We start from the raw sequence: 23,921 nt of genomic DNA on the forward strand, positions 1-23,921 counted from the left end.
GAGAAAACAAAGAAGGTTGTAGAAGAGAAGAAGCAAGCTTTCACAGATTGGTTACAAAATAGGATGAGGGAGTCTTATGAAAGGTATAAAGAAAAGAGAAGAGAAGTAAAGCACAAGGTAAAGGAGGCAAAGAGGAGAGCAGATGTGAAATGGGGTAAGAGTATGACAGAAAATTTTGAAAGTAATAAAAAGATGTTTTGGAAAGAAATTAAGAGAGGAAGAGGAGACGAATCAAGTAAGAGAAGAAAAGGTAAAAGGTGCAGATGGTGAGATGATAATGGAAGAGAAGGCAGTAAGAGGAAGAAGGGCAGAGTATTTTAGGGAGTTGCTAAATATGAAGGAGGATAGGGAGGGAAATATAATTGCAGTGGAAAGTGCTAAGAAAATGAGAGTGATGAATGAGGAAAATGGAGGAGAAATAAGGAAGGATGAAGTGAAGGCAGTTGTTAAGATGATGAGAGCAGTTAAGGCACCTGGTCTGGATGGATGCCATGCAGAATGTCTAAAAAAGGAAGGTACAGTGATGGTGAACTGGCTGGTGAGGTCATTTAATGTTTGCTGGAGAGAGGGTAGAGTGCCGGAGGACTGGAGGAGTGCCTGTATAGTTCCACTTTACAAGGGAAAAGGGGACAAGTGTGAGTGTAGTAGTTTCAGAGGGATTAGCTTGTTTAGTGTAGTTGGGAAGGCTTATGGGAGGATCTTGATTGAGAGAATTAGAAGAGGAACAGAGGGAGTAATTGGTGAGGAACAGTGTGGATTTAGGACAGGTAGAGGTTATGTAGATCAGATTTTTGTGGTAAGACAGATATGTGAGAAAGCTATAGGAAAAGGTAAGGATGTCTTTTAGGCTTTTATGGATCTGGAAAAGGCTTATGACAGGATAGACAGGAGGGCACTGTGAGAAGTTTTGCAGATATATGGGATAGGAGGAAAGCTTTTAGGAGCTGTCAAGAGTTTTAACGAGTAGTAGAGCATGTGTCAGGATTAGAAATGGAGAGAGTGAGTGGTTCGAAGTAAAGGTGGGACTTCATCTGGGATGTGTTATGTCACCCTGGCTGTTCAACTTATACATGGATGGGGTGGTGCGAGAGGTAAATGCTAGGGTGGTGGGTCAGGTATTGGAGATGGTTAAAGAAAATGGAGAAAAGTGGGAGGTGAGCCAGCTGTTGTTTGCAGATGACACTGCGCTTGTAGCAGGATCAGAAGAGGGTATTGAGGAAGTTGGTGACAGAGTTTAGGAGAGTGTGTGAAAGAAAAAAGTTGAAGATAAATGTGGGTAAAAGTAAGGTGATGAGATGTACAAGGGGTGAAAGTGGCTGCAGACTGGAAGTGAGCATTAAAGGAGAGCAACTGGAGGAAGTGAATAGTTTTAGATACTTGGGTGCAAATGTGCCAGGAAAGGGTGGAGTGGAGGAGGTAGAATGTAGTTTGAGAGAAGCGAGTAAATGCCTTGGTGGATTAAAAAGTGTAATGAGAAATAGACATTTGGGAGTGGATGCTAAGAGGAGATTGTATGATGGAGTGATTGTGCCAACAGCACTGTATGGGGCAGAAACATGGAACATAAGATAGGAAGAGAGGAGGAGTTTGAATGTATCTACCTAGTTATATTTTACGGGATGGGAGCTATGCTCGTAGTGACCCATTTTTGTATGTCTTCACATCCAGTTTATTCTTAAAATCGTTTATAGTTTTAGCATTCACTGTTTCTCCATTCAGTTTGTTTCGCACATCAATCACTCTATGTGGTAAGCTATTCTTTTTCAGGTCTCTTCTGTAGCTGTCTTTCTTTAGTTTCTTTTTGTGTCATCTTGTTTCTCTTCTGTCCCACTTTAATAAGTTGTCTCTGAGAATTTCCATCCCTCTCATAATTCTGAAAATGGTCAACAAATTACCTCTTTCTCTTCTTTGTTCCAGTGATGACAAATGTAATTTTTCCAATCTTTGTTCGTATGTCAGGTTTGTCAGTGTAGGTGCCAACTTTGTCACTGCTCTTTGTATTCTTTCTAACTTTCTTATGTTCTTTGTGCTAGGTGCCCATAGTGTTGCAGCATATTCTAGTTTAGGTCTTATCAGTGTAACATCTATTTTTTTTAACCATCTCCTCATCTATGTAGTCGAAGGCCACTTTCATTGACCTCAATAAGTTATAAGTCTCTCCAAATAATTTATTGACATGTTTATCAGGTGTCAAGTCACTTGAGATGATTACTCCCAGGTCCCTTTCTGAATTGGATTTTTTGACTTCTTTGTTTCCAATTTTGTACTGTCCCCATACTCTATTTTTACTTTTTCCAAATTTCATTATGCTACATTTTTAATGTTGAAATTCATCCCACTTTTCCAACTCTATTCCCATATTTTGTCTAGGTCTTCTTGTAGCGATATGCAATCTTCTTCTGTTCTTACTCTCTTGAGTAATTTGGCATCATCAGCAAAGAAGTTCATATAACAGTTTACTCCCTCATCCATATCATTTATATATATGGCAAACATTAAAGGAGCCAGTACAGAGGCTTGTGAGACGCCACTCTTCACATCTTCCCAGTTCGAATTTTTGTCTCTAAGTACCGTTCTCATTTTTCTTCCAGTTAAGAAATCCTTCATCCATTCCAGCAGTTTACCTTGTATTCCTCCTAATATTTCAATTTTTCTTGTTAATTCTTCATGTGGTATTTTGTTGAATGCCTTCTGCAAATCCAAAAATGCGCAATCTGCCCAGCCATCTCTTTCTTGTATTATCTCAGTTAATCTCGATTAAAAGCAGATTAGGTTTGTGGTGCATGATCTTCCACTTCGAAAGGCAAATTGTTTGGGGTTTATTATTTTATATTCTTCCAAGTGTTTGGTCCATTGTTTTTGATGACCTTTTTGCATATTTTTGCTACTGTGCTTGTTACTATGTTTGCATCTTTCCAATCTAGCGGCACCTTTCCCTCTTTGAGTGAGAAGCCAATTATCTTGTATAGTTTATCTGTCAGTTCATCTGTACACTTTCAGTATCCAATTTGCTTTTCCATCTGGTCCATTCGATTTCCTGACATCTAGGTTTTTTATCTGGTCTCTTATTTCTTTTTGTATTACCTTTATTCCTTTCATCGTGGGTGATCTTTCTTGTTGTCCATCTTCCCAAGATTGTGAGCTCTCGATTGTAAAAACAGATCTGAAATGTCTGATCATAACTTCTGCCATCTCTGTGTCATCTATATATTCTTTATCTCCTTCACACAATTTCACTATTTCATGTTTATCCTTTAGTTTTTCATTTATATATCTGTAAAGGAGTTTAGGTTGGTCCTTACACTTGTCTATAATATCTTTTTCATAATTTCTTTTTTCTTTCCTGTGTATATTCACATATTCGTTCCTAAGTTTTATATATGTTTGCCATTTGGATGTTTTTTTATCTTTTTTCCATTTCTTCCAGGCTTTGTCTCTCCTGTCTCTAGCCTCACTACACCTTTTGGTAAACCAACACTTTATGTAAATCTCTTTTTGTTTTTTGTGCATATTTGTTAATTCCTTCCTTGTACTTTTCTTTGAATATGTTCCATTTGTCTTCCGTATTTGTTTCCTCTTTAGAGAATTTATTCCAGTTTGTGTTTTGGAAAAATTTTCTTAGTTTAGCAAAATCCGTTTTGTTGTACATTAATCTTCCTTCTCTGTGTTTGTCATTCCTGTCTACATTGTTCTGTTATTTTAATTCAAATTCTATTAGTATAATAGTAATTGGAGGAGGGTGGAGGGGAGTGGAATATATGGGAGATGAAATGAGTGGGAATGGTTTCTGTGCCTTTTTCTTTTTGGCTACCCCCCCATGTAAGGGGGAAAAAGCCTTTGGTACATGTATGTATAGTAATTGGTGAGGAACAGTGTGGATTTAGGACAGGTAGAGGTTGTATAGATCAGATTTCTGTAGTAAGATAGATATGTGAGAAAGCTATAGGAAAAGGTAAGGATATTTTTTGGGCTTTTATGGATCTAGAAAAGGGGTGGAAAGGGAGTTAGGAGATAGGGTTGATGAAAGAGTAATAGGATGGTTTGGACACATAGAAAGAATGAGTGAAGAAAGACTAGTAAAAGAGGTATGGAAGGCAGATGTGGAGGGAGTGAACATGAAGGGACGTCCTAGGATGAGGTGGATGGATGGCGTGAAGGGGGCTTTGGGGAAGAGGGGAATGTCTGTTGAGGAAGGACGGGAGAGGACAGAAGACAGGGGTGAATGGAGAATGGTTGTATATGGATGATGTTGTGATGCATGAGGTGGAATGGGCGGGGGGGATGGGGGGAGAGGTAGTATGTGTGAGCAAAATTTGATGCAGCCGAAAGGGATTTCTCCCTGTCTTCTCCTTTTATGCATGGGGGGACGGAGAGGGAGGGTCGCTGATTTAATGAAGCGGCCTTGCTGTGTCTTGCGACACTGCTTCTGACCCAGGGCAGTGGACAAGGTGCAGGGATGACCCGTCATCCAGGAGGTGCTAAGATAAGAGGGAGGGTGGAGGGGTGTGGAGTGTATTCAGGGATGGAATGGGTGGGAATGAATTTATGCCTTTTCTTTTTTGGCTACCTCCCTTGTAAGGGGGAAAAAGCCTTGATATATGTACATGTATGTATGTAGAAAAGGCTTATGATAGGGTAGACAGGGAGGCACTGTGGGAGGTTTTGTGGATATACGGGATAGGAGGAAAGCTTCTAGGAGCTGTCAAGAGTTTTTACGAGAGTAGTAGAGCATGTATCAGGATTAGAAATAGAGAGAGTGAGTGGTTCGAGGTAAAGGTGGGACTTCGTCAGGGATGTGTTATGTCACCCTGGCTGTTCAACTTATACATGGATGGGGTGGTGCGAGAGGTAAATGCAAGGGTGGTGAGTCAGGGATTGGAGATGGTTAAAGAAAATGGAGAAAAGTGGGAGGTGAGCCAGCTGTTGTTTGTGGAATAGACATTTGGGAATTGATGCTAAGCGGAGACTGTATGAAGGAGTGATTGTGCCAACAGCACTGTATGGGGCAGAAACATGGAACATAAGAGAGGAAGAGAGAAGGAGTTTGAATCTGTTTGAGATGAGGTGTCTGAGAAGTATGATGGGGGTTACTAGGCTGGATAGAGTGAGAAATGAGGAGGTAAGGAGGAGAACAGGGGTGGTAAGGGAGTTGGGAGATAAGGTGGATAAAAGAGTATTGGGATGGTTTGGACACATGGAAAGAATGAGTGAAGAAAGACTTGTAAAAGAGGTATGGAAGGCAGATGTGGAGGGAGTGAACATGAGGGGGGATCCTTGGATGAGATGGATGGATGGGGTGAAGGGGGCTTTGGGGAAGAGGGGAATGTCTGTTGAGGAAGGACAGGAGAGTACAGAAGACAGGGGTGAATGGAAAATGGTTGTATATGGATGATGCTGTGATGCATGAATGTGGAATGGGTGGGGGGATGGGGGGTGAGGTAGTATATATGAAAAAAAATTGATGCAGCCCGAAGGGATTTCTTCCCGTCTTCTCCTTTTCTGCATGGGGGGACAGAGAGGGGGGTTCACCGATTTAATGAAGCGGCCTTGCTGTGGATATGCTGTGTCTTGCAACACTGCCTCTGACCCAGGGCAATGGACAAGGTGCAGGGATGACCCGTCATCCAAGAGGTGCCAAGATAAAAGGGAGGGGGGTAGAGTGTATTTAGGGATGGGATGGGTGGGAATGGTTTTATGCCTTTTTCTTTTTTGCTACCTCCCTTGTAAAGGGGGAAAAGCTTTTGGTATATGTATGTAAAAATATATTAAGTTTATGGTACATGATCATCCTCTTCTAAAGCCAAATTTTTTAGAGTTTAATATTTTATTCTCTTCCAAGTGTTTGATCCATTTGCTTCCGATAACCTTTTTTGCATATTTTTGGTTCTGTGCTTGTAAGGGATACCGGTCTGAAGTTTGTAGGATCTTCTTTGTTTCCTTCTTTATATATTGGTACAGTGTTTGCATCTTTCCAATCTTGTGGTACCTTTCCTTCTTTGAGTCAAAATTCTATTATCTTGTATAATTTGTCCATTAGTTCATCTATACACTCTTTCAGTATCCAATTTGCAATTCCATCTGGTCCATGTGATTTCCTAACATCTAGGTTTTTTATTTGGTCTCATATTTCTTTCTGTATTACCTTTATTTCTTTCATTTTAGGGATGTGGATGATATTTTGATGCAGTCCAAATGGATTTATCCCTGTCTTCCCTTTTTCTGCATGAGGGGACAGAGTGGGGGGTTCGCCATTTAAGTGAAGCACCCTTACTGTGGATGTGCAGTGTCTTGCTGCATTGCTTCTGACCTGGGCAGTGGGCAGAAGACACAGATGGCCCTTTATCCACAAGGAGCTATGATGAGAGGGAAACAAGGGTTGTGGATGGGAATGGAATGGGTGGGAGTAGGTGTGTGCCTTTCATTTGATTACCTCCCATAGAAGAAGGAAGAAGTTTAGGATGAAATATTATATATTGATATGGATCTATGTTCCTTTCCCACCCTCAGAGAAGAAGCTCTCAAAAAAGCAGCCGAGGAGGAGAAGGCCAAAGAAGAAGCCGAAGCTCAGAAACAAGTAGGTTGTCTGTTGCTAGTTTCATGCCCTACAGCAAACCAGTGGGCATTTTTCGAGGCTTTATTGATGCACAAGACATACATACATACATACAGACACACAGTTAATACAACTAGGTAAATACACACATACATATATATATATATATATATACATATGATCATGTATGTTTATATATTACATACTATGACTTGTCATATTAGAAATCTTGTATATATATATATATATATATATTTTTTTTTTTTTTTTTTTTTTTTTTTTCCTAAGAAACTTTTTTTCGGAAGAGTTGTGCTTAGGTTTGAAATATAGTACAGTTCTTATATGAAGTGAATTTAGTTAGGCCTTGCATCATTTATGATACAGTACCTGCATATTGGGTTTGTTCTCTGTTTCACTGATTGTGTTTTTGGAATGCATGAGGAGGGTAGTTGCCAAATAATAAAACAGTGAGAATGAACCAGCTCCAGCTATCAGGCCTTGCTGTGGAGGCATTACATCTCACTGCACTCTTCTCTCATTTTGAAGGTTAACTTTGTGCCAAAAGGAAATGTGGTATATTTCATTATTCATCTTCACTATGAGATGCAAGGCCTATTTCTCTTTATTTTGTTTTTACTTGTTTATTTTTTTCCTAGAATTCCTTTTGCACATCATTGGAATATAAGTCACTAGTTTGTATTTACTTTGAACTGATAAAGGAAACCATCTTGAGAGAGCTACAATTAATGTGTAATTGGTTAGCGATTCCAAACCAAATATATTTAGTGACTTATAGACCCAAAGTATATGAGAATATATTTTTGTGTGAATGTGTGTCTATATTTTAATGCCATTCCATTATGTATTCTTTGTACTCTGCCTAAGCATATAAATATGCCAGTATTTATTTTTTCTATCAGTTGTTATAAGGAGCAGTGAAAATATAAGGGCTAAGGCTGTGTCGGACTTGGCAGACTTGCCTGGTCCCCCTCTTGCTCCCAAAGCGCGAAGCTTGCAAGGTTTGCTACAGCTCTGTCAGAAGGCTGTTTTCACACAGGCCAATGAGACTTCGAATCACTCTCTTCATGTTCCCTTTTCTGTGAAACTCATGCTTTCTGTTATTACTTTATTTGCAATAAGCTTCCAATACGACAACTGCATTATAGCTGTTAATATGTAAGGCTTAGTCTAAGGCTTCATATGTTAAGTACTAAGTGCTTGTCGTGCTAGCTATATAAGCCATGTATTTATTTGCTCATGCACTCATGGCCTAGCCATAGTGAGGTCACCAGCACCCTTATCCTGTATGTAATCAATGTTTATTATTTTCTTCCATAAGGTTATGTTACTTCCTTCACCATTGTTGTTGTTGTGTTCGTAGTTCATGTGAATGATTGTTATCACATTTATGTAAACTTGTAATCAGCCATGACCTGATGACCATAGATGGCAGAAAGGAGTAAGGTGGTATTAGTGGAATATAGGTGTAAAGGAAATGTATGAGGATAAGGAAGGATTTGTTCAGTGGATGAAGAAGGCAGGAAATTATCTGGTAATAATAGTACATGCATATACCCAGGGCTTTTTCCCCCCTTACAAGGGAAGTAACCAAAGTCAAAGCCATAAATCCACTCCCACCCATTTCATCCCCACATACTCCACTCCCATTCACACACACACACATGAAAACGGGCCACAATGAGCATAGCTCCCGTCCTGTAAAATACAACTAGGTAAATACAACTAGGTAAATACACACACGCACACACAGGTAAGTGGCAAATATATATCATACTAAGAAATGAATATGTAAAAATATGCAGGGAAGAAAAAAGAAACTATGAAAAAGACATAATAGGCAAATGCAAGGACCAACCTAAACTATTCTTTTGATATGTGAATGGTAAATTAAAAGATAAACAAGAAATAGTGAAACTGTGTCGGGAATGACGAATATATGAAAGATGTAGAAATGGCTGAAATTATGAACAAACATTTTAAATCTGTATTCACAATTGAAAGTACACAAAATTGGGATGAAGGACAGAGAGAAAGATCCCCCAATGAAAGAAATAATAGTGACACAGAAGGAAATAACATACATACATATGCCAAGGCATTTTCCCCCTTACAAGGGAGGTAGCCAAAAAGGAAAAGGCATAAAATCATTCCCACCCATTCCATCCCTGAATACACTCCACACCCCTCTGCCCTCCCTCTCATCTTAGCACCTCCCAGATGACAGGTCATCCCTGCACCTTGTCCACTGCCCTGGGTCAGAAGCAGTGTCGCAAGACACAGCACATCCATAGCAAGGCCACTTCATTAAATCGGCGACCTCCCTCTCCGTCCCCCCATGCATAAAAGGAGAAGATAGGGAGAAATCCAGGACCAAATAATAAACCTTGATGTCAGGAAATCACATGGTCTGGATGGAATTGCAAATTGGATACTAAAAGAATGTATAAATGAACTAACAGACAAAATACATAAGATAATTGAAGAAGGAAAGATGCCACAAAATTGGAAAAATACAAATATTATACCTATAAAGGGAGAGATAAAGAAGAACCAGTAAACTATAGACTGGTCTCCCTTACAAGCACAATAGTTAAAATATGTGAAAAAAATTATCAAATGTAGATAGATTAAACATCTGAAAGAAAATAATATACATACATATACCAAGGCTTTTTCCCCCTTACAAGGGAGGTAGCCAAAAAGGAAAAGGCATAAAATTATTCCCACCCATTCCATCCCTGAATACACTCCACACCCCTCCACCCTCCCTCTTATCTTAGCACCTCCTGGATGACAGGTCATCCCTACACCTTGTCCACTGCCCTGGGTCAGAAGCAGTGTCGCAAGACACAGCACATCCACAGCAAGGCCGCTTCATTGAACCGGCGACCCCCTCTCTCCGTCCCCCCATGCATGAAAGGAGAAGACGGGGAGAAATCCCTTTGGGCTGCGTCAAATTTTGCTCACACATACTACCTCACCCCCCATCCCCCCGCCCATTCCACCTCATGCATCACAACATCATCCATATACAACCATTCTCCATTCACCTCTGTCTTCTGTTCTCTCCCGTCCTTCCTCAACAGACATTCTCCTCTTCCCCAAAGCCCCCTTCACCCCATCCATCCACCTCATCCTAGGACGTCCCTTCTTGTTCACTCCCTCCACATCTGCCTTCCATACCTCTTTTACTAGTCTTTCTTCACTCATTCTTTCCATGTGTCCAAACCATCCCAATACTCTTTCATCAACCCTATCTCCCAACCCCCTTTCCACCCCTGTTCTCCTCATCACCTCCTCATTTCTCACTCTAGCCTAGTAACCCCCATCATACTTCTCAGACACCTCATCTCAAACACATTCAAACTCCTTCTCTCTTCCTTTCTTATGTTCCATGTTTCTGCCCCATACAGTGCTGTTGGCACAATCACTCCTTCATACAGTCTCCTCTTAGCATCCATTCCCAAATGTCTATTCCTCATTACACTCTTCAACCCACCAATAAATAATATACTTAATCCAAAACAATTTGGCTTTAGACATGGTAGATCATATGCCACTAACTTGTTTTGCTTTTACTCAAGGCTGATTGATGGGCTGATTGTGCTTTTCTAGAATTACAAAAGGCATTTGACAAAGTACCACACAAAAAGCTACTAATAAAACTCAAAATAATAGGAGGTGTACAAGGAAAGTTATTGAAATGGATGGAAGATTTCTTGAACAGGAGAAAAATGAGGGTGGTACTTACAGACAAGAACTCAACTTAGGAAGAAATGATAAGTGGAGTCCCACAAGGTTCAGTATTAGCTCCAATAATGTTTGCCATATATATAAATGACATGGATGAAGGTGTAGAATGTTATATGAACTTCCTTGCAGATGACGCAAGACTACTAAAGAAAGTAAGTACAGAAAAAGTCTGTGAATCACTACAGAGAGACCTGGATAAAGTCTAGGAATGGAGCCAAAAGTAGGAAGTGAACTTTAATGATAAAAAATGCAGTATAATAGAGTTTGGAAAAAGCAATAATAGAATTTAAGGGCAGTATAAAACTGGTACAAAGGAAGTAAAAAAAGTTTGCTCAGAAAAAGACCCAGGAGTAATTATTAACAAAGACATGTTACCAGACAAGCATATTAACAAAATAGTCCGAGAAACCTTCAATTTACCAAGATCAATAAGAGTGGCCTTTGACTACTTGGGTGAGGTAATGGTAAAGAAAATATTAGTCACACTGATAAAACCAAGATTGGAGTATGCTGCAACATTATGGACACCCAGCACAAAAAAGAATATAAAGAAATTATAAAGAATCCAAAGAGCAACAACAAAGATGGCACCAACACTTTCTAAATTGACATACAAACTAAGATTGTCCAAATTGGAACTACCAACCCTAGAACAAAGAAGAGAAAGAGGAGATCTAGTGGCCATATACAGAATTATGAAAGGGATAGAAGTCCTTGACAGAGAAGATTTATTAAAGTGGGATAAAAGAAAAACAAGAGGACATGAAAAGAAACTTAAAAAGGATAGGTATAGAAGAGATCTGAAAAAAATAGTTTACCACACAGAGTGGTAGATATCTGGAACAAATCAGATGAGGCAACAGTGTGTGCAAAAACTATACAAGAGTTCAAGATACAGATATGGGACACTACGAGCATAGCTCCCATCCTGTATAATGCAACTAGGTAGATCCACACTTTTCTTGGCTCATCCTGGATGATGGGTCATCCCTGTATCTCACCCACTACCCTGGGTCAGAAGCAATGTAGCAAGACACAGCACATCCCCAACAAGGCCACTTAATTCAATCGGCAACCCACCCTCTCCATCCCCTCATGCAGAAAAAGATAAAATGGGGAGAAATCCCTTCAGGCTGTGTCAAAATATCATTCACACATACCCCCCAATCCCCCACCCAATCCCAAGCATCACAGCATCACAAATTTGGGAAGATGTACAACAAGAAAGATCCCCTAAAATGAAAGAAATAAAGATAACACAGAAAGAAATAAGAGACCAAATGAAAAACCTAGATGTTAGGAAATTGTATGGATCGGATGGAATTGCAAATTGGATACTGAAAGAGTGTATAGATGAACTAACAGACAAATTTTACAAGATGACTTCTCACTGAAAGAAGAAAAGGTACCACAAGATTGGAAAGATGCAAACATAGTACCAATATATAAAGGAGGAAACAAAGAAGATCCTACAAACTTCAGACTGGTATCCCTTACAAGCACAGTAGCAAAAAATGACAAAAAAAGTCATCAGAAACAAATGGACTAAACACTTGGAAGAAAATAAAATAGTAAACCCTAAACAATTTGGCTTTAGAAGTGGAAGATCGTGTACCACAAACTTAGTATGCTTTTACTTGAGATTAATTGAGATAATACAAGAAAGAGATGGCTGGGCAGATAGTGCCTTCTTGGACTTGCAGAAAGCATTTGACCAAGTACAAAAAAAAATTAATAAGAAAAATTGAAATAATAGGAGGAATACAAGGTACATACATATACCAACGGCTTTTCCCCCCTTACATGGGGGTAGCCAAAAAGAAAAAGGCATAGAAACCACTCCCACCCATTCTATTCCCTACATATTACACTCCCCTCCACCCTCCTCCCTCCCTCTTATCTTGGCACCTCCTGGATGATGGGTCATCCCTGCATCCTGTCCACTGCCCTGGGTCAGAAGCAGTGTCGCAAGACACACCACATCCACAGCAAGGCCACTTCATAAATTCGGCGACACCCCCCCCCCCCCTCCATCTCCTCATGCAGAAAAGGAGAAGATGGGGGAGAAATCCCTTCGGGCTGCATCAATTTTTTTCTCACACATACTTCCTCACCCCCCATCCCCCACCCACTCCCCCTCATGCATCACAGCATCATCCATACACAACCCTTCTCCATTCACCCCTATCCTCTGTCCTCTCCCATCCTTCCTCAACAGACATTCCTCTCTTTTGTAATGCCCCTTTCACCCCATCCATCCATCTCATCCTAGGAGTTCCTCTCATATTCACTCCTTCCACCTCTGCCTTCCACACCTCTTTTACTAATCTTTCTTCACTCATTCTTTCCATGTGTCCAAACCATTCAAATACTCTTTCATCAACCCTATCTCCCAGCTCCCTTTCCATCCCTGTTCTCCTCCTCACCTCCTCATTTCTCTCTATCTAACCTAGTAACCCCTATCATACTTCTCAGACATTTCATCTCAAACACATTGAAACTCCTCTCTTCCTCTCTTATGTTCCATGTTTCTGCCCCATACAGTGCTGTTGGCACAATCACTCCTTCATATAACCTCCTCTTTGCATCCATTCCCAGATGTCTATTTCTCATTACACTTTTTAATCCTCCAAGGCATTTACTCGCTTGTCTCAATGTATGTTCTACCTCCACCACCACTCCTCCCTTTCCTGCCACATTCGCACCCAAGTATCTAAAACTATCCACTTCCTCCAGTCTTTCACCCTTAATGCTCATTTCCAGCCTACTGTCACTCTCTCCCCTTGTAATCTCATCACCTTTTGCCCACATTTATCTTCAGCTTCCTTCTTTCACACACCTCAAACTCTGTCACTAACTTCCTCAATCACTCCTCTGATCCTGCTACAAGCGCAGTGTCATCAGCAAACAACAACTGGCTTATTTCCCACTTTTCTCCATTTTCTTTAACCATCTCCAACCCCTGACCCACTACCCTTGCATTCACCTCTCGCACCACCCCATCCATGTATAGTTTGAACAGCCAGGGAGACATAACACATCCTATGACTGTCCCTCTGTTATGCTGTCCTCCAACCCCTTGTTACAGTCCTGCACCATTTCTCTGAATATTCATTTCCTTTTTTTGCCTACCCTGTGTGGGGGGGGGAACAGAATGCTACCACCAAGTTTCTCCACTTGAGTCTTAAGAAGCGACAAAAAACGGGACGGGGTATGGAATTAGGAGTCCTGCTACCTGTAGCCCCAAAGGGGACATTCCTAAAAATAGTAAAGTAAAGAAATAGAAGGGAAGCTACTGAAATGGATGAAGGATTTCTTAATTGGGAGAAAAATGAGTGGTACTTAGAGACAAAAATTTGAACTGGGAAGATGTGAAGAGTGGCATCCCACAAGACTCTGTATTGGCTCCTTTAATGTTTGCCATATATATAAATGATATGGATGAGGGAGTAAATTGTTACATGAACTTCTTTGCTGACGATGCCAAATTACTCAAGAGAGTAAGAAAAGAAGAAGATTGTAGATCACTACAAGAAGACCTAGACAAAATATGGGAATGAAGTCAGATATGTGAGATGAGCTTCGACATTAAGAAATGTAGCATAATGGAATTTGGAAAGAGCAAAAATAGAATATTGGGTGAATATAAAATTGGAAACAGGGAAGTAAAAAAAATTGATTCAGAAAGGGACCTGGGAGTGATCGTCTCAAGTGACTTGACACCTGATAAACATATCAATCAAGTATTTGGAGAGACTTTTAACTTAAGATCAATGAAAGTGGCCTTCAACTACATGGATGAAGAAATGGTAAGGAAAATAGTGGTTACACTAATAAGACCCAAGCTAGAGTGTGCTGCAACACTATGGGCACCCAGAACATAAGAAAATTAGAAAGAATCCAAAGAGCAGTGACAAAAATGGCACCTATACTATCAAATTTGACATACAAACAAAGATTGGAGAAATTACATCTATCAACACTGGAAAAGAGAAGAGAAAGAGGTGATTTGTTGACCATTTAGAGAATTATGAAAGGGATGGAAATTCTCAATATAGACGACTTATTAAAATGGGACAGAAGAGAAACAAGAGGACACGAAAAGAAGCTAAAGAAGGACAGTTACAGAAGAGACCTGTTCTTTTGGCTCATGATTTTGCTATACATAGTATTCATTTTGGGTGAAGAGTTTCCTGTGTTTTTATATATAAAAAAAAGTGAAGGAGTTATTATTGTTGCTGTTCTGTCCATAGTGTCACTGTCAGAATCCAAGAGTAGTGGAGGAAACCAGTTTGCCTTTTGCCTTCACTGTCTCATGCCAGAGGCCCTCGTTGGTCCTCCATTCCAGATATGTTATGATTATGCCTGTATCTATGTTCTTAGTGCTCTGCAGTCTACAAAGATATGTGTGATTGAATACAAGGCATTCTGGCAGTGTTGGTATATGTTGTCTTGTATTTACCTAGTTGTATTATACAGGAAGGGGGGCTATGCTCATGGTGATCCGTTTTTGTATCTCACAAGATCAAGTTTGTTCTTAAATTCTTGTATTTGCACACACTATTTTTTCATCCAATTTGTTCCATATATCTATCACTCTGTGTGGGAAGCTGTTGTTTTTCAGGTCTCTTCTGTAGTTATCCTTTTTGAGTTTCATTGCATGTCCTCTTGTTTTACCTCTGTCCTACTTTAACAAGTCCTCTCAACCAAGGCACTCTTTTCCTTTCATAATTCTGTAGATGGTTAGTAGGTCCCCTTGTTCTCTTCTTTGTTCCAGGGTTGGCAATTCCAGTTCAGCCAGTCTTTGTTCATATATCAGGTTTGAAAGTGTTGGGGCCATCTTTGTCGTTGCTCTTTGTATTCTTTCTAATTTTCTTGTATTCTTTTTTGTACTGGGTGACCATATCAGCGCTGCATATTCCAGTTTTGGCCTTATCAGTGTTTGTAGTATTTTCTTAATCATTTCCTTATCCAGGTATTTAAAGGCCACCTTTATTGATCTCAACAAATTGTATGTTTCTCTGACTATTTTATTTATATGTTTATCCCATTTTGAATATTTGTGTCTGAGCACTACTCTCATTTTTCTTCCATATAGGAAGTCCTCCATCCAATTCAATAGTTTTCCATGTATGCCTCCTATTGTCTCCAGTTTATATATCAATTTTCTGTGTGGTATCTTATCAAATGCCTTTTGTAGGTCCAGGAAGGCACAGTCTGCCCAGCCATCCCTTTCGTGCAATATATCTATCAATATTAAATGGAAACAAATCATATTAGTGGTACATGATCTTTCCCGTCTGAATCCAAATTCCCTTGGGTTCAATACATTATTCTCATCCAGATATTTTGTCCATCTATCTTTGATGATTTTCTCACAAATTTTAACTATTGTACTCGTTAGGGACACTGGTCTTCCTTATTTCCCCCTTTATATATTGGCACTATATTGGCATTTTTACAGTCTCCTGGTAGTTTTCCTTCTTTGAGTGAACATTCAATTATTTTGTATATTTTTTGTATATTTTTCTTGTTAGTTCGTCTATACAGTCCTTTAGTATCCAGTTTGCAACTCCGTCTGGGCCATGTGACTTGTTAACATCAAGCTTTAATATTTGATTCCTTATTTTGTTCTGAGTAATATTTAATTTCTTCATTGGAGGAAATCTTACTTCAATTCTTTGATCACAGTTTGTAGATTTTTTTCCTCTTTGGTGAATACAGATTTGAAATGTTCATAATATCTGCCATTTCTATATCTTCTGTGTGTTCTCTGTTATCTTGACATAATCGAAGTATTTCCTGTATTTTTTTAGTCTGCTGTTTACGTATCTATAAAATAATTTGGGTTGATCTTTACATTTGTCTATTATGTCTATTATGTCCTTTTCATAATTTCTTTTTTCTTCTCTACATATTTTTACATATTCATTTCTTAGTTTGATGTATATTTTCCATTTCTCAATTTTTTTCTTCTTTCTCCATCTTTTCCAGGCTTTATCTCTTCTGTCTTTTGCCTCACTGCACTTTTTATTATACCAGGATTTTATAAATACCCTTTCCTGTTTCTGTCCAGGTACATACTTATCCACTCTTTCATTATAGATTTCCTTCCAAATTGTCCATTTCTCTTCCACCTTTGTTTCTTCATTATTAATTTTTTCTCAATTTGCTTCTTGAAAGAATTTTCTAAGTTTCCCAAAATCTGTTTTGTTATACATTAGTCTTCCTTTTCTGTTTTTTTTTTTATTTTCTATATTTGTTTCTTCATTTAATTCTAGTTCTAGTAGTATATGATCACTTTTTCCAATTGGTGTCTTGTATTCAATTTTATCCACAATTTCGGGTTCTGATGTGAATATCAAATCCAATCTTGAGGGTTCATTGTTATTTCTATATCTGGTATTTTCCTTGACCCATTGTGTCAATGTGTAATCAATGGTCATTTCCAATAATATATTTCCCCAGTGATCTTCTCCACCTTTCACAGATATTTCTTCCCAACATATTTCTTTTGAGTTAAAATCACTCATAATTACCAGATTTCCTTCTTTCATAGTATTTCATTTAGTGTTTTTCTTGTGTCTTCCAGCATTTTGGAGTGTTCACTTTCATTCCATGCGTGAGTTTTAGGTGGGACATAAATCACCGCATACTTTCAATTTTTCATATCTCTATCCTCAACTCATATTATCATCAACTCCACATTATTCTCTCCTGTGATTTTTGTTGCATTTAGGCCATTCTTGGTTAGTAACCTGACTCCACCCTGCTTTGTTTCTCTATTTCTGAACCAACAATTATATAATCCTTGGCCATTACTATTTGGTGGTAATGATCCTTTCAATTTTGTCTCCACAATCCCCATTATATTTGTTTTTTTCTTGTTCCAGATAGTCACTCATATATTCCTGATATCAATCCATAAATGTTGGTATATGTTATCTTCAATTTTTTTCCTTTTCTTCTTGCTCCTGCATTTCCTTTTCCCATATGTACCATTTCCTCAGTCTCAAGTCCATCACTAAAAGAACTCCTTTCATTTTCTGTTCTTTTCTTTTGTTTTTTTCTTTAGCTTCCTCGTTAAGTGTTTTTTTCTTTTTCCTTTTCCTCATCACTCAGTTCCTTTTTTATCCATAAATTTGTAATTTTTACTTTTTGCTAGTTTTCCTATGTTTGTTAATATTTCTTCTGCTATCCTCTGCGAATTAAGTTTTACTTTTAGAGGTCTATTCTTCTCTTCAGAATATTTTCCCATTCTGTACATTTCTTCTATTCCCTTTTCAAGTCCTAGTGGCTCTTCCTGTATTTCTTTTAGTATTTCTGCTAATATATTCTTCTCTTTTTTCCCTTTGGAACCTTATTAGTACATGCTTTTCCTTGATACCCTAGATTGCATTTTTTTTTGTCTATTGTGTCTCTTACCCAGTCTCTTTTTTCCTTTATTACTTCTATCAGTGTGTCCTTTGTACTTTCATTCATTTGTTCTTTGACTATTTCTTTAAATAGTATTTTTTGGTTTTCTTTGTCTTATCCCATTTGGTTTTTAATTTCCATCATGTTTGATTTTTTATATTTTCACCAACTTTGCCTGTCTCTATTAGTATCTTTTCATTAACTTCCTTCAACAAAGTTTCATTTATATTTGTGTCCACTTTTTATCTTTTCATTACCGGTATCATTCTGGTGAAATTTTTCACTTTGTTCTTCTGGGTAGTCTCTCATGTTTTCTTTAAACTCATCAAGGTGGGCATACAGTACATGCAGTTTCAGTGACATCTGGCAACCCATGCTTCGGTATGTGTCCACAAGTTTGTCAATGATTTCCCTGTAGTTCTCTGCCTAGTAGTTTCCGAGGAAACCTTTGACTACAGAAACAAAGCTTGTCCAAGCGGCTCACTCAACATCAGACAGCTTCTCTGTAAAGCTGTCGGAATCAATAAGTCGCTTCACCTGAGGGCCCACAAATATCCCTGCTTTGACCCTCGCCTCTGACAACTTCTGGAACAGCTTCTGGATGTGCTTCAAGGCCTCACCCACTGGATCCAGCTGTTTAACAAACTGATTAATGAGGCCCAATTTGATGTGTAGGGGTGGCATCAGTATTTTCATTGGCTCCACCAGCGGTTCTTGCTTTATGTTGTGGGCCCCAACCTCATAGCCAGTCTTGAGGGGCCACTTCCTCTTCTCATAGTGAAGGGCTGTATTTCGGCTATCCTAGAGGCACAGATAGCAAGGGAACTTGGTGAAGCCTCCCTGAAGCCCCATCAAGAAGGCCACCATCTTGAAATCACCAATAACCTCCCAGCTGAATTGTTCGTACTTCAGTGCACTCAGCAGGATTTTGACATTCTGGTACTCTTCTTTCATGTGCACTGAATGAGCCAGAGGAATCGAGGGCCACTGATTTGTGTTGTGCAGTAAAATAGCCTTCAGGCTTTTAGATGAACTGTCAATGAGGAGCTGCCAGTCAGAAGTGTTGCAGGGAATGCCCACAGTGTCGAAGAGTCCTCTGATGTCATGGCAGTAGCACAACCCATCTCTAAGAGTGAAGAACACTGAAAAGCTGTGATGCCGCTTCCTCTGGGAAGTAATTTGAATGCTGTCATCCAGTAAGTCCCACTGCTTCAGTCTGGAAATGAGCAGCTCAGTGCTGGACTTTGTCAAGGCCATTTCTCTTATGAGGTCATTGATGTCTTCTTGTTTGAGGTAGTAGGGGCACCTTTCACCAGCCACCTGGCATTGATGGTGCACAGCAGATAATGCACCTTGCTCCTCCTCAGAATCATCATAGTTTGCTTCTTCTGCTGGACAAGATTGATCTTTCAATGGAGGCTGTGGCACAGATAGGTCCATTGTGTTATGGGGAACAGGTGCAATAGATGACAGAATGTCATTTGTTTTGGTCACCGACTGATATTCTGAAGTAGGGATCATAGGCTTCCTTTGCACAGGTGCAACTGTCCAGGTTGTGTTTTTTTAGCCCTCTTTGTGAAGAATTCTCTGCACACACAGCAGAAGGAATCTGTTGGGTATTTGTAACCATGAGCCACCATAACATTAACATCATCACATGTCAGAAAAAGTAAATGGATTAATTTAACCCTAAATGGACATAATTCTTTTTATAACCTAAACCACTCTAACAACATATATTGAGAAATAAAAAAAAATATTCAACTTACCTTTAATCAAATAAAGTGATAAACAAAACGAACTGCGTGACCATACACTTCCACATCTACTGACGCACTGACATATTTTTCATTGAAGCTCTGTTTTTCTGCAGTAGGAGTTGCCAATTCATGATATAAACTCCTTCAAACAATACAGATTTGACAATGTTGTCATTTAAGTACTTGTTTTGGTAAATATATAGTAAATTTTGAAGAGTTTACAGATCTGTCTCAGATGTCTATATAGGGTTAAACATGATATTTCAACAAAATAGATCTACTGACAACAAACCAAAAAATTTAAAATCACAGACAGTTATTTTCCAATTATTTGAAACATACTGAATCAGAAAATAATGGTTAATTGCCAGAAACGATTTTTTTTTTTTTTTTTTTTTACATAGTGTAATGTTTGCCATATATATATAAATGACATGGAGTAGATGAAGGTGTGGAATGTGATATGAACTTCTTTGTAGATGATGCAAAACTACTAAAGAGAGTAAGTACAGAGAAAGATTGTAAATCACTACAAAAGGACCTGGACAAAGTCTGGGAATGGAATCAAAAGTGTGAAGTGGACTTCAACATTAAGAAATGTAGTATAATGGAATGTTGAAAAAATAAAAATAGAATATTGTGACAGTATAGAATTGGTACAAAGGAAGTTAAAAAAGTTAACTCAGAAAGGGACCTAGAAGTAATTATCTGCAATGACATGGCACCAGACAAACATATCAACAAAATAGTCTGAGAAATCTTAAATTTACTAAGATCAATGAAAGTGGCCTTGAATAATTGGATGAAGAAATGGTAAAAAAGTATTAGTTTCATTGATAAGACTAAGATTAGAGTACACTGTGACACTATGGACACCCAGTACTAAAGAGAATATAAAGAAATTAGAAAGAATTCAAAGAGCAATGACAAAGATGGCACCAACACTCTCCAAACTGATATACAAACAAAGATTGTCCAAACTGGAACTACCAACTCTGGAACAAAAAAGAGAAAGAGGAGATCTACTGACCATCTACAGAATTATGAAAGGGATGAAAGTCCTTGATAGAGATGATTTACTAAAGTGGGATAAAAGAAAATCTAAAGGACATGAAAAGAAACTTAAAAGGAATATTTATAGAAGAGATCTGAAAAAGAATAGTTTCCCAGACAGAGTGGTGGATATCTGGAATAAATTGAATGAGGAAACAGTGAGTGCAAAAAAATATACAAGAATTTAAGAACAAACTTTATCCTGAAAGATACAAAGATGGTCACTATGAGCATAGCTCTCTTCCCATAAAATACAACTAGGTGAATACACCCAAAAATGCTAGGAGATATTTTTTTCATTTATGAGTTTTGCTTCTTGTGAATTAGATTTCATACTTTGTCTTGAAGGGTATGCATGCCTCATAAAATTGTTTGTAGTTTTACTATACAAATTCATTTGGGAGGCATTCTTATATAACATTACAGCTGGCCAATTTGCAGTTTCTAGATTAAGAAATCTATATATTTGTACAAAATGTCATCAAAATAATGAGATTGTGTTGGCTCATTCATATTTGAGCCTATGATAGAAATAATTGTTGACCTGAGTTTCATTGACTGGAAACCCAGAGCCACATAGTGGCTAGCAATGGTCCTCAGGCCTTTCTAAGATTTCTCCAGGTAGGAGCATTGGACGGTTGTCTATGTTGTATTAATGTAGAATGTTTTTGTATCTCTGGCTTAAAGTAGTAGAAGAGGAGCAGGCACCAGTCTTCAACTTGTGTGATAAGGTTGAGTAAATAAAATCAGAGTTGATAGAGGGAGATCATGGGCCTGGTTCATAAACCTAGTGTCAGACCTGCAATTCGAGGTGGAGGGGGCGGTGTTGACAGTTGTGAAAATAGGCAGCAGGGTGAGAATTCTCTCAGAATTCTCACAGGATCACCCATGCAACCCATCATTGGTCCCATTTGAGACTATATTGTGTGATTGTCAGACATTTATAGAGCTTACCTAGAGTTCATGCCCAATGTACTTGTTCAGCCATCTCTTGCACAGTGAAATTTGTTGATATTGATGCATGAAACCTATACTTCAACAGTATTTTCTCAAAATAGCAACTCAGGGTAGTGGAAAAAGCTCCTTTGGCCTTGATTTCGGCTATCATGGGGTAAGTATATAAAACTATTGCATAGTCATCATACAGAAAAAGAAGAGTTTCTTCATGATATGGAGTTTAGCAGTTAAATGAAAAATTACACAACATTCTGTAAATTCACTTTTTTATCATTATTATACAAAGGAAGTACAAAAGTTTGCAAAAAAAAGTTGTGTGGAAAGAGGAGGTTGGGTAGTTACAGAAGAAATGTGGTGAGTAGTGGAATGAAAAAATGAGGGAAGTGAGGGTAGGAAAGAGGCATCCTTATGAAGAATGGTTGTAAAGAATAAACACAAAGTGTATGAGAAATATATAGTAGAGAGGGTAGAAGCAAAACACAAAGTAAAGGAAGCCAGTGGGAGTAGATTATGATGTGGGGTAGGTGTTTTGAGGATTTGGGTGAGAATAAAAAGATGCTATTGAGAAAAAAAATAAATAAAATAGTCCAAAGAAGTGAGTCAGGTAAAGAGGAGAGGGGAAAGAGAGCAGACACATGCTATTTGAAGTAAAGGTGGTAAGGGGGAAGATACAGGGTGCATACAGTAATTGTTTTATTGTTTAGGGTCATACAAAAAAAAATCATAATTTAGTTGAAAATGCATTTATTGCAAAAAAGAAAGTAGACTGTATCAGCACACTTCAGGTGTCACATTACTCGATGAATCTGCCCTTGGCATCAATGATGTGAACACATCCTCAAAACCTGGCTCAGGCTGCCTTCATGACCTCCTTTGAGAGAATGGCAAAGACGACCTTGATCCGACTGATCAGATCATCCTTACTCTTGCATGAGGTGAGGTTAATATCTTGTTCAACTGCAACCCATACAAAATAGTCCATAGGGTTAAGGTCAGGTGAGTTATGGGGCCACATATCAGGGGCAATAAAGTCAAAGCAATTGTCGGAGAGCCATTTCTGAGATTTTCTAGAGGTGTGACATGGTGCTGAGTCTTGTTGCCACACATAGGGTATACCAGGAGCTACTTCCTCAATCCATGGCTTCACATGGGTCTATAAGACGTCAATGTACACTTCGGTGCTCACCTTGAGCCTCTGGGGAAAGAAGAACAGGGACATGACTTGGCCCTCGCTGCAGACTACCCCAAACACCATGACAGTTGTAGGAAACTTAGTTTTCATGACTCTTGGCACATCCTTGGGACAGATAGAAGTTCTTTTCATCTGAAAAGAACCAGAGCATGTCATTCTCCAGAGGGTGCTTCAATTTGTTGAGCATCTTGCTCTTCTTGAAGCAGTTCTCCTGCACCTTTGCAGAAAGGAGTTGACCCTTATGCATCTTGTATGACTTGCATCTGATATCTTCATACAAACCCATCCTTATGGTGCCCTCAGACACTTACAGCTCTGGTAGTGGACCTCATGGACCGGCTGGGGTCCTCATCAAACATGGCTTGCAGTTGAGTGACAAATTCAGTGTCCCTGATGTTGTCCAATCATTGAGAATGTTTCCTTTTGGCAACACCTTCATAATCATAGTCAGAAGAAATCAACTCCCTTCTGATGGTCCTTACAAACTATTTAGTCACTTTTATCAGTTCTGAGATCTTCCTGCTGCTTTGTCTGGCAGAGATTAACATAAGTACCACATGCCTTTTCCATAGATGACGAAATGTAAAGCTCTCCATTGACACAAGATGTTGCTGGGACAAAGTCTCGACGTATACTGATCGGTTGCTTTTGTTTTGAGTAGTGTAGTTACCCACATCTTTCCACACCATGTCCCTGAAACAATGAAACAATTACTGTATGCATCCTGTAGATGGAATATTTAAAGTCATTGCTGAATGTAGATCTGTTTATGGGCCTTTTTTTTTTTTTTTTTTTCAAGAATATATATATATTACTGAATGAAATTATGGCAAAATTGAGAAAGATGAACACTGGAAAGGCCTTTTGGTATATAGATATATTATGTGTATCATTGATTCTGACCCAGTCACTGAGCCGAGACAGCCCTTTAACTACAAGTAGCTAAAAGGGGAAACAAATGGCTATGGGATGATTGAAGAGTGGGTGCATGCCTTAGTTTTGGCCACCTCCCTTATAAGGAGAAAAAGGCCATTTGATATATGCATGTATATACATAAGTATATGCATACATACATAATAGCTGTTTTTTCCTGGGCTAGAGATTGTATGTTTCAAAATTAGCAATGGTTAGTAAAATTAGTAATTACTGGTAGGCTGGTGGATACCATCTTGAACTCATGAACAGGTAGTTATGAGCTCAAGTCACAGGACCCAA

The 23,921-nt window shown here is 38.7% G+C and overlaps 1 protein-coding gene across 6 annotated transcripts in view; it reads left to right on the forward strand.

Moving 5' to 3' along the window:
* Cortactin (cortactin) overlaps positions 1–23,921 on the forward strand; it is an 85,745-nt gene that overhangs the window by 47,025 nt on the left and 14,799 nt on the right. For all 6 annotated transcript variants that reach the window (XM_076185119.1, XM_076185124.1, XM_076185123.1 and 3 more), the window contains one exon: positions 6,508–6,574. In XM_076185119.1, coding sequence (XP_076041234.1) covers positions 6,508–6,574 — 67 coding nt within the window. The remainder of the gene's footprint in view (positions 1–6,507; positions 6,575–23,921) is intronic.

Source organism: Oratosquilla oratoria, chromosome 5 (assembly GCF_046742065.1).
Source record: "Oratosquilla oratoria isolate Oo_2021 chromosome 5, ASM4674206v1, whole genome shotgun sequence".
In the NCBI taxonomy this organism is placed as follows: Eukaryota; Metazoa; Arthropoda; class Malacostraca; order Stomatopoda; family Squillidae; genus Oratosquilla; species Oratosquilla oratoria.